The following is a 19,223-nucleotide window of genomic DNA, read 5'->3' as shown; positions in this document are numbered from 1 at the left end:
TAACATTATCATCTAAAAACGAAAGGACATTAAAAAGAACTTTAGCATCACTCAGGTTAAAAGATCTAAAGTGAATGTTTTTCAATTTTTATTATCCTGCCAGATGGAAAGAAAACATTAAAAAGGTGTCAACTGTTTTGCCTATTTTATATTATTATATTGTTCGCATCACTGCAAAGTGCAACTTTAAACGACTTTTCACCAATTGACCAAGCATGTGTAAAGGTGATACAGCTTACATTGAACACAATATACTGGAGGATATTTTCCAAATTGAAAATAATACATTCAATTAAACTACCCTCAATTGGCACTTTTTCATTTGATTGTTTGATGTAAGTCTATGGAAGTCTTATGAGTGCCAAAATGCAACAAATAAAAACAACCTTCTGAAATAAAAAAAAAAATGTGAGATTTTTTTTTAGTATCAATGTAAAATGGCTATTCATTTAAAAATAGTGTATCATTTTTGTGAAATGTGTACTTACTATTCTTTATTCTATATTTAGCATGATTGCATATTTCGTAATTTGTAAGAAAATCTACATTTTGGATAATGCCTTAATTTTCATGGTTTATTTGAAAATCGGATGTCTAAAATGTATGTTTTTATTTCAAAACATCAATATTACTAAGGCATTTTGACTATATTGTTTTTTTGTGTGGGTGCAAAATATTTATTTTTTTAAATTGAAAGAGATTGTGTTTAAAAACTTGTTTTAGCCCTCCTGGTCTTCCACATAGTATGTGAGCCAATAAAAGTTTTATTTTTTAAATTAGACGTCGAATCATTGCAAACCAAATTGACTCGAGACAGTTACAAGAAAGTACAAAATCAACAATTTCCAATATATACGTGTATATATACACAAAAACATGGTCTTTGAATGTATTTTTATCAGTGACTCGGATCGTCTACTACCCCACTCAAGGATATTTGCAACTAGTACAGGTCCAACATTTACAAAAAAAAACATTGAAATTTAGCCACAATTTGACTTCAAACTTATACACTGCAGAATTACTTTAGAGACGCAATGTACCGTTTTACTGACAATTTAAAGGGGATGAAAAATCTATCTGTGAATTTGCCTATGTGAATGTAAAATTAGTTAAAATAAAAATAAGCTCGACGATAAAAGTCAAGTCAAATTTATTTATATAGCCCTTAATCACAAAAATGTCTCAAAGGACTGCACAGGATTACAATTACATAATCACCTTATCTTAAACCAACATGCGGGCAAGGAACAACTCAAAACCTCAGCTTGAGGAAAAAGAGAAACCTTGAGAAGGGGCACAAGTGGTAATCCCCCTTCCAGGATGACCAGGATGAAATAGATTGAGCATTACAGTACACAAACATAGTTAACACTAGGTAACATGTTGAAAATTTGTCCGGAAAGTGCATGACAGCAACGACGCCCCCAGCTTGTAAACTAGTCCAGAAAGTCTATGACGGCCACCACACAGCCTCCCATCTCTGCCAGCTGGTCCATGCAGGCGTTGACATGCTTCAGGTCAAACGCTGGTCCGCTGACTCATCTCAAATCGTCCTTCTCCTTCGTATCACCACCAGGTAGGCAGTCAGAAAAAGACAGGACAATACAGAACATGAGGTGGGCATCAATCATAAGCTTTGGAATAGAAGTGTGTTTTAAGTCTAGATTTAAAAACTTCCATTGAGGTTGCAGATCTTATCTCCGGAGGCAGAGCATACCATAGCACCGGGGCCAAGATGGAGAACGCTCTCGAGCCTGCAGACTTCTTGGCTCTCTGAGTCACAAGTAGACTGGCATTTTCTGAGCGGAGGCTCCGTGCAGGAACATAGGGGGAAATCAAATCAGAGATATAATATGGTGCAAGTCCATGCAAACATTTGTATGTTAATCAGAGAACCTTAAAGTCACATCTTAAGTAGACTGGGAGCCAGTGCAAGTTGGCCAATACAGGAGTAATATGCTCAAACTTTTTTGTCTTAGTCAAAAGTCTAGCTGCCGCATTCTGAACCAGCTGCAAACTTTGAAAGCTAGACACCGGGAGACCAGAAAGCAATGATCAAGCTGAGAAGTAATAAACGCATGAATTAAAACCTCCGCATCTGATTGGGACAGCATCAAACGAATCTATGCAATATTACAGAGATGGAAGAAGCTATTCTAGTAATATTTTTCACGTGTGACTGAAACAACAGATTAGGATCAAATATAACACCTATATTTTTGACCGAGTCACTATGGGTGATATTACATTTGTCTAGGTTCAGGGCATTGTTTGAAACCAACTCACGACAATGAGCTGGACCAATAATCAACATTTCAGTTTTTTCTGGGTTAAGGCGCAAAAAATTAAGTGACATCCATCTTTGAATCTTAGTAGGTTTAATTTGACTTTAATTAATACTTTTCAGAGACTTATATCCCAAACCAAAATATCCCTCCATAAGAATTTGATATCATTGTCAAGCTTATCAGCCATTGGTGTGTGAGTGTGTGTGTGAATGGGTAAGTGTGAAGCACATTGTAAAACGCTTTGGGAGGTCTTCATTGACTTGAAAAGCGCTATATAAATGCAGACCATTTACCATTTAAATGACACATATTGACCTCTAGCGGGGGCAGCACGGCGGCGCAGTGGTTAGCGCACAGTTCTGAGGTCATGGGTTCAAATCCAGCGACCAACCTTTCTGTGTGGAGTTTGCATGTTCTCCCCGTGCTTGCGTAGGTTTTCTCCGGGCACTCCGGTTCCTCCCACATTCCAAAAACATGCATGTCAGGTTAATCGGACGGTCGAAATTGTCCCTAGGTGTGAATGAGTGAGCGAATTGTCAGTCCCTATGTGCCCTGCGAATGGGTGGCAATCGGTTCAGGGTGTCCCCTGCCCGAAGATGGCTGGAATGGGCTCCATTACCCCGCGACCCTACTGAGGATAAGCGGTGCAGATAATGGATGATGGATGGACCTCTAGCGGTAAGAAAAAGTTTTTTCTTCCCAGAGGATGCGTAATCGTTAGCGACTACTGATAGCACATAACAACGTTGTAGTAAAACTCCTTTTTTTGTCGATTTAAAATAAATAGAGCTTTTTTTCCCGATAGTTGTGCGAAAAAACATAGTTTGTCTTAATAAATATATCGTATAAATGACGCGTGGTTATTGCATTTTTCTTCTTAAAGATAATGCAGAAGATTCGAAACTATGTACACAAAGAAATAATAAATACATTCTTTGTTATTTTTCTCTAACCCTACGAGATATCTGTTATCCCAAACGCCCCCTTCTTCCATCTGCTGCAGCTGGTTGACATCACACATGTTGAGTATATTCGCGTGGCAGTAACACAGAAAAGCAGCAAGACTCAAGCGGGCGTTTTAAAGCACAAACGTGAGTTTATTTGTTTTTATTTACCACCATGACAAGATAAAACCATCATGTCAAGTCCTTTTTTAGAACAAATAACAACTGTTGCTTAATCTCATGCTCCAATTGAACATCACCTTCCAAGCTTGCTAACTGTTAGCCAAGTTAGCCGTAATGAGAGCATAGAAATCTGGTTGTATAGTGACGCAAACAAGGCAATATAGGTTCATTTGCTAAAACATTAGCAGAAAAATACCATAATGTGTAACAACCTCTTCTAGTATTTCACATATGGAACGTTCAAATCACAGTATAAAAAACAATCTGTATTACTCAACCACTGTGATTAAATGGAGACACATTGACTAATGACCCTCTTTACCCTTGATTGGGACAAAATATTCAGTTTACTGCCTCAATTGTGTTTAACTGCCCCCTTGAGGTTTTCGCCGTTGCGTGTCATAAGTTTCAAAATAATGTTCTCTCTAAGCTTCCACAGGTCTGAGCAATCTCAATAAGTCTACGAGCATCGCTTGGAACAAAGGTTAGCAACATAATTCCTAAGTGTGGCAACCAGATTATTATCAAAAATGTCCAAAACCTCAGATCAAATCAAGTAAAATTTTGCTGAGTTAAACTTGGTAAATTATTTTTTCACATCAATGATATGGCTTATCTACCGGGTGGAAACATATGTTGGCCTGGTAAAACTGATCCAAAAATGAGTTTTTCCTTGCCCTCATGTAGGTTATAGATCAGGGAATTGTTTGCTATAATCTGTGGTCTCTGCAGCCCTTTAAAACTCTTTGTGATTAAGGGCTATACAAATAAACATGACTTGACTTGAGAGAGCTGGGTGCCACCAGGCTGTATTTGCTCAGAACACACCATAGGAAATGGTACCCTTACATCTAGTGGTTCAGGGATTTAACCAACCAACTATTGGGAAGGTTGCACGTCCCACAAACGTGTTGTTTTTACAAAAACCTTTCCATGAGATTTTTTTTCCCAAAGTACTAACATTTTGTGGATTTATTTGGTTGGTTGCACAATACAGAATTGTATTTAATCAAACTTTTTAGTGGTAGTTGTGTTGGCAAAAAAATGACTTGTTACATTTAAATAATTTTTAATATAATACCAAATATTTAAGCCTATAACACAAGAAAAAGAGAATATTTTTCCTTTAAATACGAACAGTCAGGCTCCTGTTATGTTTGACAACGCAAAAAAAAAAGTCAAGTTGTTTTATAAAAATAGTCGAGCAGGAAGGAACATCTAACATTTAACACACTGCACAAAGGCAAAAACTACATACAAGGTTCATCCACCATTTTACAGCAAGGATGATCTCCCACCTATCCACAACCATCAACAAGAACCTCCTTTCTTTTGCTCCAGCTCACGTGTGCACTTACTTTTGTTTACTCAATCCCGTGTCGAAATTGAATTTCAAAATCCCGCTTTTAAAACACACAGAGGGTACTTGCATAGTTTTTACCCGCATGCACTGTAATTTTGGCCGTATTTTCTGGGGAATAATTTTGCAATTTCAAGCTCTGTTTGTATGCGCTGGATAGAATTTTTTTTGTATGCTGGTCTGGGCAGTGCGCAGTTGCATACACGCGCAGCTTAGAGGGAACATTGCATGGAGTACAAATATATTAACGCTGATACGTAAAAACAGTTGGCACTGGTATTTTCGTAATAAAAAAATGCTCGAAAGTCGAGTTATTAGTAAAAACTATGACTTATTGACTGGAAAAATAAGGTACCATACCTCCCAACACTACCACACTACCGCTTTTAGTGTTAGACCAGGGGTCGGGAACCTATGGCTCTGTTGTGAGTATAACCCCAAAGCTAAAATAGATTTTTCGCAATTTTTAAATGTATTGTTACATGCAGAGCCGATTGTCATTTAAAGCTGAGACAATACTGACTACTTGCAGGGTTCGGTCCAGTGTATATATAGGACACAATATTAACTACAGTTTACAATAAAGGTGACATACCAACAGACCCTGTTTTGGCTGTACATCGCTAAATAATCCTTTTATATGGAAGCTCATTAAACAATCTATGTTAATTGTAGACACACCTTATGATGAAAAGCCAACGGGAAAACTTAAAACCCCCAAAAGCACAAGCAAAGAACCTAAAGCAATTTGATTGGGTGAACGGTAGGAAAGGGCAGCGCTATATACAGGGTGCACACATTCCTTCTCCTCGCTCAGGGCCATCTGCACTGAAGCTTAATATGTTCGTATTTTGGTTTGCCGTATTTTGTGACATTTTGACAAAAGAACTTTGATTGCACCATATTTTGAAACCATTGTTAAGGACAAAAATGAAAGTCAAAATAAGCCTCAACACTCCTAAGTAACTGCAGGAGGTAGACAAATTTTAGGTGGTATATTTATATTGAAATGAGACACAGGCTCTGGCATTCATATTATTTCATAGATTTTACCAAATCATCAAACATCACACAATGAAATAAAATGTGCTGAAGAACTAGTGAGCAGGTTTGGTGATTTTGTTGAAATTTCTCTTAAAATATATGGTGTGGCTTGCTCCCCCAAAAATAAAAATGTTTTTTTTTTTTTATGGCTTATTTGGTCAAAAAGTTTCCTGACTCCTGCGTTAGACTACCACTTATCTCCTAGTAAAAACAACCTACTGATTTAAAAAAAGAAAAAAAAAGGTTACCACTTTTTCACACTTAAACAACAACAAAAAGTCTTGACCCTAGTCTAGTATTTTAGTCTACAGCTGCTTTTTTTGAAGCGTTAATAAACAGCTCCAACAAATGTGTTAGATTTCCGTTTTTATAAAATGTTCTGTTTGTTTTGTAATATTCCTCGAGATGGAATTGTTTTGTGCATAAAGATGGTGTGCGATAATATTGATGTATATTTCTTCAACATCCAGTGTTTGACATGTAGGCAGTACACTAGCCCAAAATGCAGAAAAAACAAAGGCTGTAAAAATGAATCCATTAATTCAAAACTAGAATAGAATAGAATTTTCTTTATTGGCATTAACATCAACGTTGGGAAACATTATATGCAACGGGATTAGACATGGCTATCCAGGGTAAACATGCAATATAAAAACTTTGAAGAGAACAAAGATAAGACTACCAGGATTTACTATATAGGCCCAAAAAAACAATTACAACGTAGTGCCTAGAAAAACTGGCCTGACCTTATAATACAATGAAAAAGAATAGTGCATTGTTACAATAGTGCAATAAAAGGAAGTGCAATCATCTTCAGCAGCAACAATAAAAAAATATATATAACTCACAAGGTGTGTGTGTACCTGCTGTCTTTAATCAGTCCAGTCTTTTAGGAGGGGTATTTTTTTTCCTTACTGTACATGGCATGTTGGTGAATAGAGTCAAGAAACTGAGAAATACTGCAACCCTAGTAGTAATCTCACAGGCTACTGAAAAAGTGATAAGGAGCTGAAGTGATTAAAGATAAACGCTGACAACTGGAAAGCAATCCATATGTTTATGGCCTAGATCTATCAGTCAATTCTCACTGCAATAAAATAGTTATAAATGCATCCATCCATTATTTTGACTGTTTGCCATAACTTGGTGCCCTCTACAATATTTTTAAAATGCAGTGCTCGGGAATTGAGTGAATTGTTACTCATCCCCTTAAAGACATCATGTGGTTTATATTGACAAAAGAAGATAACGTTTTGTAAAGAAGATAACGTTTTGTAATCATTCGAGTATTTTGATCTTATCTTGCATCCGTTTTCCCGTACAATACTGTTCCCATGCATTTAATCTAAAATATGAATGCTATGTTCATTTGTTTGATAATGATGTATTTTGATGTAATAGAAAACAGTATTGTAGCAGTTTTTTTTTATTATATTCGTAAAATGAAACAAAGCGGACTATTGTTTCTAAAGTATGATCCTGAAAGAAAAAAACCCAAGTTATTTCCCATCATCTGAATTTCAAAATGTTTACTAAGATTTTCATATGCAATTTTTTTCCCTCTGTCACATTTATGTAGTTTTGGTTGTAATAACCCAGTTCTCTACTAGATGGCATGTGCCTTGGGAAAGGTGACTTTAGGGACCCTTTCTGTTCATAGGCAGGTTGGATCAGTAAAATAATGTCAACTCCAAACTTTGTCTTGGTCTTTCCAGTTTTATGCTTTAACATTCAACCTACATTAGTATTTACCGTACATGTTATAATCGACGAGAAATTTATTCACAAACAATGGGGGAAACGTTTTTTAATTTTTGGTTTTGAATATTTTAACTGGTTTATTTTAACAGTTAAATGAATGCAGTTTTTACACCTGAACCAACTTGCCACACTATACAAACCTAACACTGCCCTCTAGTGGCTGGAGAGAACATTTGGCTCGCATTCATTTAAAAAAATCAACTTTTGATAGAAATAACCTAGAGAATCGCTTCATTCTCTTTTATTTTGACATAATTAGAAATTTCTGGCGAGACTGATCCGGACCGTGGGCTTTTACAGTATGTTTGACACGCCTGCTGCAGGCCATTTTGGTGTCAGTTGTTGACAAACTGGGGTACTCTTTTAGAAATGACCCTACCCTAAATACAAGAACTCGAGGTGAAAATATTCCAAAGAATGCATTTGATCGTGTCCTGGCGTGACTCCGAGCAATGATAACACCAACTTAGAATTTCCTACCGGTACAGTTAAGACTGAAAACATTACAGGTAACATAAAAACCTTTAAATGATAATGATTAACGTTCTAATTATGGACAACTTGATGCTGCGATACATGCTTGGAATGATAAGTACTATCCAAAAGTAAACAACAGTTTTTTTTTTTTTTACTCAGCCGTTCACCAAAACAATTGAGTTTATGTCAAGTCGGTTCCAAATATAATATCATATTCAATGCAATATTTTTCTGCTGTAACAAATGGACTTGCCTGAGTCAATATATCAATTGATACTATTTTTTTGATAGGTAACTGAAATAAAAGTACATTTTGTGTAAGTAGGGTCTTGTTTTAAGGTCTCTGCCGATTGGCCGGTTCTGTAGGAGGTGAAGTGTTCAAAGGGTCACTTTGGCTTTTTGACAAGGATGTATAGGCCTTAAACCTTGGACTGAGGTTTCGTGTATCTATGTTTTTGTTGTTACTCATAAACCGACCGATGGTGACACTAAAGGCGGTATGAAGTCACATTCCTAGGCAAAGAAAAGTACAGCAGTGCATTTATTTCAGCAATACTTAATACTAATACTAAATACTAAGAATCTTTGGCAGTTAATTACGTCAGTTTTCAGCAAATTACTAAATACAAAGTCTCATACGGAGGCTTGGAATCCTTAAAAATGCTTGAATTTTAATGTTGTGATTTCAAGGATTAAAACGTGCTTGGATCTCGGGTGAAGTGCTTGTAAATGCTTGAAATTCTTGCCATGTTTCTCAACACGTCTGCTCAAAAATGACGCAGACACTCTCTGGTGGCGTCGGTTTGCTTTTGCATTTATTCTTCCCTCCTGATTAACTGCAACTGGCATTAGTTTGTATGGCATTGACCTATGAAGCATCATCGCCCCCTAAAGCTCGCACTCAAGAGGACAGGTGCATGCTACACCTAAACAGGGCACTATAAAATATGTATTAGTACAAGGATTACGTTCCAATTATGGACACTTGGACATTTATTGTGGGCCAAGGAAAAAAATAACGTAGCTTTTCCCAGTGGCAAATTGTAATGGGAAGAACTTCCTGCACCTGAAAATTCAAGTCATATCTATCCAACACCTATATGTGAAGAGATTTGTCTTAACAACAAGTACAGTATATTTGCGATTTGCTGAAGATCTAAAAATTACATGTCTTGATAAAGATTAAAAATCACATGTTGTCTGTCCCTGTGTGCCCTGCGATTGGCTGGCAACCAGTTCAGGGTGTCCCCTGCCCACTGCCCGATGATTGCTGGGATGGGCTCCAGCACCCCTGCGACCCTACTGAGGATAAGCGGTGCAGCTAATGAGATGAGATGAGATGAGATGAGATATGTAAATCACAAATATATTTGTGGTTCTGCAAAATACATGGTTCACATCAGGATTTTTTTTCATGTTACTGGAGAAGTTGGACAATTGGCTTTGACAGTCATTAAAAATGCTTAAAATAAGCCATGAAAAAAGGTGTACAAACCCTGAAATATGTATTTTCTAGATTAACTACGAACAATTCTGAAAAATCGAGTAATGTTTATTTTTGCAATAAATATGTTGATTGTTCCAAATATTAAACGGTTATATGCATACCCAATTTTTACGATAAGGTTATTAATCAGTGATGTGCGGTGAGGTTCTGGTTAGGCACACTCGGATTTGCAAATGAATCAACCTATATCTTTTTTATCATTTGATTGGCAGAGTAAGAAAGCAAAATAGAAAATTTAGCATGGAAAAGAATGATTTATTATATGGCCTTAACTTATAAATGAAGTAAATTGGCTGTTCCTTTTGATAAAATAAAGGATCCATTATTTCCATTATGAAAAAAGTCCACGCAATGAAAAAATAAATAACCGGATGGCTTGACTTGCTATTAGTGTGCTAATTGAAATGTTTGGGATTGAGATGTGTGCCGAATCCTTGCATGCCCTCACTTCAGATGCTTAGCACAGTAATACCTGACATACTTCTTGTATTCATATAAATTACAATATAACGTGACATTTCAGCAATTTCAGTGAGGTTAAATGAGTAAGACATTAAGGCCCAATCCCATTTCTCTCACTCGGCCCTGAGGACCCTCCAGTGAGGTCCCTCGATAGAGGAGTGCCCTCCGCCGGTGGAGTGCAAAGTGGAGATGGTTTGGACAAGACTTGCAAGGTTCCACCCCTGTCCAGGAGATGGCGGTAATATTAATTGGCTGTAGACCTCAGTGACGTATTGGTCTACGTCACATGTAAACAACTCGAGTCTCAACCTGTGGTGTGTCAGTTGGAGAGTTCGTGCAACGTTAAAAATGCCCGCTACAGCTGTGTTATTACCGATTGCCTGAAAGCTCATCATCTTTTCCGTGTCTCCAATCAACGGAGGAGAAATGTGCTATACTGAAGACAGCTTCGGCGCTATGTAGTGCTGATTCATCTTTACAAGGTACGTACACTCATTAAAAAAAATGACCCGTTCGGTCAAATACAGTAAAAGTTAGCATACAATGCACGTTCACATAATACCTTATGTTTGTGTAGACATAAATGGCAATCTACTTAGTATCTTAATGCCATTTTATGATATAGTAGGGGTCTTTAGTGTGTGACATGATGAAAAGTAAACAAACAAGAACAGTCCACCTGACCCTTAAGCTGACATAATATCGTCACCAAACTTCCCTGTACGACCCAAAAACCTTAGTTCATAAGGAATTTAATTCAAAAGAGTTGTCATTGGATATAAAAAAGCTCATTTCAACATTTTTTCATGATGCTTACATCATCTATGCCCACATTTATGTCTAAATTGTTTGTTATCTATTGTGTTCCAGAGTGGCTGTCCCATAAGCGTGGACAGGTTGGACAGGAATGTTCCCATCCTGTGCTTATGGTTCGATGTGAAGTCAAAACTCATTCAGGACTTAAGGTTGAGCAAGAAGGTCATGTGGGCCCTGCAGGAGCTGCTAAAGAGGGAACAGGGCCATGGCTGGAGGGCCTATACTGGCTGGCCCACGGTCTGTCCTACCGTGTGGTGTCACGGGTCTTCAGGGTTCCCAGGTCCACAATACACAGAATTGTCCACAGTTAATATGGAATAAATTGCCCAAAAGCCATGTGTTAGGCTTTGGAAGTCAGACCCACATTTGCATTCCGTGCTTTTCTGCATTACTATTCAATAAACATCTTTATTTTGAGTAACACCTTGGTGGTTTATTTCGTAATGATGTGAGATACTGTGTGTGAACTATGTGACTGTTGGACAGAAAACAACTACAAATCACTCCAGTTTAAATAATAGTTTACTTTCAGAAAAACAAAATCACATTGGGCCGAAATACATAATAGTAAATAAATAATATGTCACAAATTGTAACAAAAATATACCAATACTTCCATAAAGCTGGAAAACACAAACTGGAACTTCATTGAGTTCTTAATAAAATAAAATATTTTCCTTTTATAAAACAAAGGGAAACATTGCAGGGATGTCACTGTTCTGGAAATTTGTCCACGAGCTTCCCAAAAAGGACGGGAACCGCTCAGTTTTGGCCACAGTTTCCTCGAGCATTTTCCTCACTCCGGCAGACTCCGCTTTCAAAAAGTCAAGGAGTGTATCGTGCTTCCTTTTTTTTCTGGGTGATTTGGGGTTTGGCGCCGGATTAGAAGATGCCAACGACGTGCCCGTCGGTGTGGATGGCGTGGTAGCTGTGATGGTGGCCAGCTCTTCCACGGGACGTTCTACATTGGCCTTTAGGTTGGGTGGAAAAAACAAGAATTACTTAATGCTTGTGTATTGCACAAAAACAACTGTGTATAGGATGCTCAACAAGTTGATGTGAGAAATTATAGGATGTGTTCTGGATAATTATTTGATAGTGAATAGATACACAAAATTGACATGTTATTCTTATGGCTGTAAGAGCCTTCTATTGGCCAGCATCACATATGCTTTAGAATTGACTCCACATTTGGACAACATTTTGAGAAGGTAATTAGTTTACTTAATATGTGTTTACAGAGAAGGCAGTGGACTATGTGATAGTAGTTTGTTTCAACTGTATTTCCACGTGAAATTCGGAAACATTACTCATAATGCATGATGAAAACTAATGCATTCTGATCTCACATGAAATAATCATATTGTAAATAAAACACGACACCCGAAATTGTGTGCAGTAAACAAGCGCGTATGTCCAGAACGTTATTCTGACTATGCTCCTTTAGCGACTGGCCATGTAGATAATAATGTAAAAGCACGACTCGTTTAAGATACAAACAGGGATGGGCTGAACCGTGATTTTCTGCACAGTTATCCTACTTTACAGTTTGTAGCGTGAAGATTATTTTTTGGCAGCTCCCTTGGTAGATTTGTGCACTTCGTAAAGTAGCGATTTTGCAATGTTCATGTTTTAACGCGAAAATACGATTTTCTATTGCATTTACGTCTAACTAAGATATCTCAATACATTTTGTTGCAAATACATGCGTGGTTGTGGAAAACTACTTACATTTGTGCGGTTCCTTTCCGGGCATGTTTGTTGATATTGAGAATTCGCAAAGACTTCTGGGTAGTCACTTCGCCGCCAAGTGAGGTAGGGAGCCCCCTCGGTCTTGAAGTGGTTACGACATGGTTTGAGGGCACTTCTGCCTCGGTCTTGAGAGTATCGGGACACACCCCATTTTCACGTGAACGCGCAAACCGAGTGACTAGGGCACATAGCGAGTGAAAGTGCGAAGAATGGGACTCAGCCTAACATTGAATAAGTGCAGTCCTTTAATATATTTTTCATTTTTTATTTCCATGATGTTAGGTGAGGCACAGCTTCACCTGCCTCCCCTAATTGTACGTCACTGTTAAGAGATAAAACTGTCCAAAACATCTTTTGACCTATAAATGTTGCTCTTCGATGTTACCAGGAAAACATTTCCAAATCTGAAAATTATTTGTATCTATTCTGAAAAAGAATTTTAAATATTCGAAAACTCTCCCTTGGCAGAATGAAAAGAAGTGAGTGTGGTTAGTGCTCGTTGAAAAATTTATCTAAAAATATCTGTACGAACTGTCAGGGATCAATGTACATTCAATGTACTAATACATTGTAATTAATTACTATGAAAATGAAAATGGGCCCTGATGGCATCATTCTTCCTTCTTCGCTTTTTCATTGAATTTCTTCACTGACATTCAGAGCACTGTGCAGAAATCAAATCATCGGGAAAGTCTGCTTTGTGCGCTCCAGAACATCAATGCAATGCTGCCTCTTGGTCACTGTCGACATCTAACTCGATTTGGGCTCCTCACTCCTCTAAGGTATGCTATTATTATTCAGCCTTTTACTTCATTTACAGATATTATTTAAAACATCTTTTGATAATAGACCTCAAGCGTCTGCTGTAGTAGCTTGGTGTGCAGCTCGTCCCGTGAGTGTTAGCAACAACGAAGACCAGAAATGGGAGCGCAGTGGACACGGTCTGAAAATGAGACAGGTTTTTATGGGTGTCCTTGCTGGGACTGGCGCTGTTCTGGCTTATGGCCTTCACCAGCACAAGGTATGTCTGATGCCCAGCTTTGTGTCCTCTTTATTCCTCTTTTTTTTTCACATGACACTGAAAACACAAAAACAGTTGCCTTATTAACTCCTCTAGGGGACGGTGTGTATATTTGACTGTTAGATTTAAGTAGAGGCCCGAACATGACCTGAAATTGGGGTAGGGGGTGTGCCTTAAATGCCAATCATTAACTCGGGCCAGGGTTCTCTCTCGCTCTGTTTTTCTTCGTTGTTTTTTTGAATAGTGACTTTTCGTCCGGCAATTAAAAACAGATTGTCCCGCAGTTTAATGTCCGCCGTGTGCTCAGCTAGCTGGTCTCTAATCATCTCGGCCTCCAAATCTCTGAACCTGCAGAGGGTAGCTAAGCCCCAGAGGTCAGCAACGTATTGGTGGGCTGACTCACCACCAGGCCCCTGTCGATGCTGGCAAAACATATAAGACATGTAATTTCACATAATTGATTAATTCTAATTCATATTAATTTTATTTTATAATGTGTTTTACAGTATGTACTTTTAAGTCTTATATCTGAACTTAGTATTATTCAACATTTAAATCGTAATTTGCCAAGAGTTCAGTAATGATGTTTTCTTTTTTACATTTTTTCCAGAAAACATTTTCATTTTAATTATAATTTTTGGATTACATCATTAATATTTAAGGTGAATAATTAGATATTATCTTGAAGAATCAATTTAATGACAATGCATTTTTAAGGTTAAAAAACAAGGTCGTGTTTTACTGGTGCTCATTTTAAGATAATCAACAAAGAAGTATAAGAATAATATCAAGAAATTTGTGTTTTATAAGATGATTATTTCTCTGATTTAATTAGATTTTTTTCCCTCTCTTTTTTGTTACTTGACTCAAAAGTGTAGAAGAAAAGTTCAAAATTTTCAAGTTGAAGTTTTAAGTACCTTTGTCAGTATAGTTTCCTGAGATATTAATGTTTACATTTTTAAGCGTATTTCATATGTTTTTACAATAAATGTTCTTGCTGAAAAATATATATATATTTCAGAATACTTTTTTAGCCGGGGTCTCCATTATGATTCCTGTGGGCACCGGGTAGCCCCCAAAGACCCTGAGAAGACCACGAACAGGTTCTAAAAATAGCTCACCAGTGATGGGTCCTTGTGATTTCCAACTGTCATGATTTTATAGTGGTTGAACGAGCCTATTTTAGGTCAACTTTTAATAATTTTGACAGTAATAACATAGTAATAACATAAATTGTCATTTTAGAAATACATTTTTAGAAATATTAGCCCTTCATGCCAATCAGTATTAAAAGTATCTCTCAGCTTCAAAAACTTTGGATGACCCCTGTTTTACAACAAAAAAATAAATTATATATATATATATATATATATATATATATATATATATATATATATATAAATGGTATGAGCATGACTTGTATATTTTCTAAAATGTAAAATTATCTATATTATGCCGTTGCTATATTATATTTAGCTCTACTATTCCTTTTGTTGGCATAAACGCTGAGTTGAAATTTGGACCCTTAGCCCCCACACCCTTGTGCTGCTTTTTCAAACAGTGAGTCAGAAACCCGACTCTGCACATTTGTTCTTTGACTTTCAGTGACTCAGCTTTCACATTCTGAACTCAGCATCCCTGTCAGATAGAAAAAAATCCAACATTTTACTGTGTGGTTGACTCCTAAACTGATGACAAAGGATTCAGCACAAAAGTCAACGTCATGTACTTTAAAAATCTGCATTCCTTTACCGACTCTCTTAATAAAAATTACATCTGTTGATTGCATGTTTCTGCAGGCGGAACAGACGGACATGGTTAGCATTCAGGTCCGAGGGCCGGCCTCCCCACTTCCAATTTTCAGCCAGGAAGAAGTTGCCAAGCACCGAACTCTGAGCGACGGCGTTTGGGTCACGTACAAAGGAATTGTTTATGATATCACCGAGTTTGTCAAAATGCACCCGGGCGGGGACAAAATCCTCCTGGCAGCGGGTGGGGCCCTTGAACCCTTCTGGGCTCTCTACGCCGTGCACAACCAGGAGCATGTGCTGGATATCCTCTCGGAATATAAGGTAGGGCTCCTCTCTACCACTTAGTCATGTACGCCAGGGATGGGCAAGTTTAAGATCAGTCACACGGTTCAGCATGTGTAAAAGCTGTTGTGATTGTATAGGCTTTCTAATTTTAGTCAGTACAGTTCATCGAGTTTTGTTTTGAGAATGCTTTCTTTGCACTCCGTTGTATTTGTTAATGCTAATTAAATTAAGATTGACTTCTGCAAATGAGTGTCTTACTTGCAGCACAATGTATCATTATTTTCTGTGCATGGTTACTCCCTTCGTTTACTTGCGCACATTTTTTTCACTTTAATATTCAGAGCTCAGGGCAGAAATTCCATTGTGTCATCAACCGCCAGGGGCCCTCGCAATGCTTTGTTTTAATTAAATAGTTACGCATGGCACCAGCTTTGCACAGGCTGGGGCAACCTTTTTGGAGCGCACAAAGTCGACATTCTTGCTGATGGGATTTCTGCCCAGTGCTCTGAATGTCAGTGAAGAAATTCAATGAAACTGGAGTAACTGACTAGCCAATCAGAATGCAGAACACAATGCAGGATCGAATTCTACAAGGTACCGAAACAGCAAGAAGTAAACCGTGCTATAGCAAGCAATTACTGTATTTTGTTGGTCGCCTGGGCCCACAAAATATAATTCTGAGCCGTCTGTGGCTAAACCTTGATGAAGATGTAACTCCAATTTGATTGTTTACCAGGTTGGCGAGTTGCGAGCAGAGGATCAGAAAAAGCAGCAGAGCGCGGCGGCATCAGACCCATACTCATCAGACCCCGAGCGCCATCCTGTCCTGCGGGTCAACAGCCAGAAGCCCTTCAACGCCGAGCCCCTTCCTGAACTCCTCTCAGACAGCTACATCACGCCCTCCGCCATCTTCTTCAAAAGAAACCATCTGCCCGTGCCTCAGGTGGACCCGGCGTCGTACGAGCTGCAGGTGGATGGCCTGCCAGGTGGGGGTCTCAAACTGTCCTTGGAGGATCTGAAGACTCGCTTTCCCAAGCACACGGTCACCGCCACGCTGCAGTGCGCCGGCAACCGGCGCTCTGAGATGAATGCCGTCAAGCAGGTCAGATTTTGGAAGGCCGCCAGGGTTCAATTGGTCCAACCAGATTCAGACAAATTTAATATTTTTAAATATATATAAATTCGAAGTTAATCAAAAATAACTTTGTGATCGCAAATGCCACCGTGTGTATTTGTGCTACATATCAGTCAGTCAACCCCTCGCCCCTTGCTGGAGCACATACTCGGGTGTTTGTCGGCTGGGTTAAGTGTGGTAGTGACTCGTCGTCGTTGAGTCACTCAAGCATCTAAGGTAATCCTTAGTGGCGCTAGCTAGACTCGCTCGTGGGATGCTCCGTAGTTCTCCGAAGGAGAGGGGACTGTGACTGTCCTGTGCCGCCATGCCTGACTGGGTGTGACCCAAGCAAACCAAACAGACGAAGCCTCTGAAGTCCTTAGTACATTCGGACAGGCCGGTGCATGATTTATGGAAGCCCCGTGTGCAGGTAGTACAGGTGATTGGGGTGTGGTCGCAGCGAATGGCTCGAAAGCACCACTGGCATTTGGACTGGGGGCCAGGGTTGCTCTCGAAGTCGCCCGCCCTAAGAAGAACAGAGGGAGGAGAGTAGAAGAAAGAGAAAGGGAGGGACAGATAGAAAGAGAGAAAGACAGACAGAGTAAAACGCAAAAGGGGGGAAAGAGAGTGAGAGAGGTGGGGAGAGAGTAGGAAAGAGAGGGAGAAAATGAGAGACAAGGAAAGAGAGAGGACCAAGAAAGAAAGAGAGAGCAAGTCTGAGTGGATTGAGTTGGATTCGTAAGGTTCCCCGGGAGAGAGCCCCTCGCAGGACATACGGGAAGGTTCCTAGTCTTTGTCCTGCCCTGCTGGTGTTTGTAACATAGTGCAAAAACGTGGCCAGCAATCTAAAAAACGCTTTGGTGTACACAGGCCCCTTCTCTCTCTCGACCAGTGCCGTTGGCAACTCTCTAGGTTTGTGCCTGAATCTATGTCTGACAGGCTTACTTTTAAAAATCCTTCCTGCCCTGCTGCTGCATCCTGCCTTCCAGGCAGAAAAGAGGGCCAAATCTATGTGCCCACCCCTACCAGAAGCTAAAAAGGACAGGCAAACGGGAAGCTTTTCAAATACAGAAAATGACAATCGCGGGGGAAATTTGTATGGTAAATGTGATCTGCCACTTTTTGAACACCAATTATTTAAATATTATCATGAACTCAAGAGGAAGGGTTCAATTATGTCAATGATCTTGACAGTTTGTTTAAGTTTCGACTGGTATTACAATTGTCGAAATACCATGTATTTACTTCGATCAGATCAATGCCAAAACTCCCAGTATCGCCCTCCTCTACTGTAAGCCAAGGAAGAAACTGCGTCCTGTCATTGCAGCAATCACGATAGCAACGGTACTGATATTTAATACTGTACTGTCATTTGCCAAATTCCCAATATGAGTATTACATTTAAAACTCGTATCATTGATTTGGGCTTTTTACTCACCAAAACGATAACTTAAAATAGCAGGCGTCGGAACAACAATAGTTATTTTTAGTCTAATTAAATGACGAGATTTTTCTTTGCATTTTCTTTCGTTAACCATGGTCTGAGATCTTACCTCTGATTGCAGGTGAAGGGCTTGAACTGGGGCATCGCCGCCATCAGCAACGCCACCTGGGCCGGCGCCCGCCTTCGAGATGTGCTGCTAGCGGCGGGTTACGGTCCGGAAGCGGCGCAGTGGGCACGCCACGTACAGTTCGAAGGGCTGGACAGAGACGCGACGGGGACGACGTACGGTGCGTCTATCCCCGTGAACAAAGCCACGAGCGAGGAAGGCGACGTGCTACTCGCGTACGAGATGAACGGCGAACCTCTCCCGGCGGATCACGGCTACCCGGTGAGGGTGGTGGTACCCGGCACGGTTGGCGCCCGTAACGTCAAGTGGTTGTCTAAGATCACGGTGAGCGGCGAGGAAAGCGGCAGTCACTGGCAGCAAAACGACTACAAAGGCTTCTCGCCCGCCACCGACTGGGACACAGTGGATTTCAAATCGGCGCCGGCTATCCAAGAACTGCCCGTCCAGTCGGCGATCACCTGGCCACCCGAGGGCGCCGTCGTCCCGATGGATGTCGGTGAGGTGACGTTGAAGGGTTACGCGTGGAGCGGCGGAGGACGGGAAGTGGTGCGAGTGGACGTGTCCCTGGACGGGGGGAAGACGTGGCGAGTGGCCCGGTTGAGGGGCAGAGAGGAGGGGGAAGCGCCGTCCCCGCCGGGGAGGGCTTGGGCCTGGAAGCTTTGGGAAATCACGGCCCCGATCCCGCCTGGGGCTCAGCAGCTGGAGGTGGTCTGCAAAGCTGTGGACAGCAGTTATAACATGCAACCTGATTCGGTGGCACCCATCTGGAACTTGAGAGGGGTGCTGAGCAACGCCTGGCACCGGGTCCGGATCACCGTCAGTCACCATGAAGAATAGGACTCGTCAGACCGCAATGTCTTTGCTATTTATTTTTCGACAACTAC

General features: G+C 39.9%; 1 protein-coding gene across 2 annotated transcripts; it reads left to right on the top strand.

Annotated features, from left to right (window-relative positions):
• Window positions 1-3,294: 3,294 nt before the first annotated feature.
• On the top strand, window positions 3,295-19,223 carry suox (sulfite oxidase). 2 transcript variants are annotated; one of them, XM_088338604.1, is made up of 6 exons: window positions 3,295-3,382; window positions 13,309-13,379; window positions 13,447-13,618; window positions 15,418-15,690; window positions 16,391-16,756; window positions 18,334-19,223. In XM_088338604.1, the coding sequence occupies exons 2-6, from the start codon at window positions 13,321-13,323 to the stop codon at window positions 19,174-19,176; spliced, it is 1,713 nt and encodes a 570-aa protein (XP_088194730.1). In that variant the 5' UTR covers window positions 3,295-3,382; window positions 13,309-13,320; the 3' UTR covers window positions 19,177-19,223. The 2 variants fall into 2 exon arrangements, with proteins under 2 accessions (XP_088194730.1, XP_088194729.1); XM_088338603.1 differs by having other exon boundaries at window positions 13,258-13,379.

The sequence above is a fragment of the Urocampus carinirostris genome, chromosome 6 (genome assembly GCF_059441175.1).
Source record: "Urocampus carinirostris isolate Australia breed hairy pipefish chromosome 6, RoL_Ucar_1.0, whole genome shotgun sequence".
In the NCBI taxonomy this organism is placed as follows: domain Eukaryota; kingdom Metazoa; phylum Chordata; class Actinopteri; order Syngnathiformes; family Syngnathidae; genus Urocampus; species Urocampus carinirostris.
This window is presented reverse-complemented; position numbering and strand designations above follow the sequence as displayed.

Excerpts from the sequence above, each read along its gene's own strand:
- suox (XM_088338604.1), top strand. The coding sequence starts at position 13,321 with ATGCTGCCTCTTGGTCACTGTCGACATCTAACTCGATTTGGGCTCCTC. Across the intron at positions 13,380-13,446 it reads GGGCTCCTCACTCCTCTAAG|ACCTCAAGCGTCTGCTGTAG; the intron begins GTATGCTATTAT and ends TTTTGATAATAG. Across the intron at positions 13,619-15,417 it reads ATGGCCTTCACCAGCACAAG|GCGGAACAGACGGACATGGT; the intron begins GTATGTCTGATG and ends ATGTTTCTGCAG.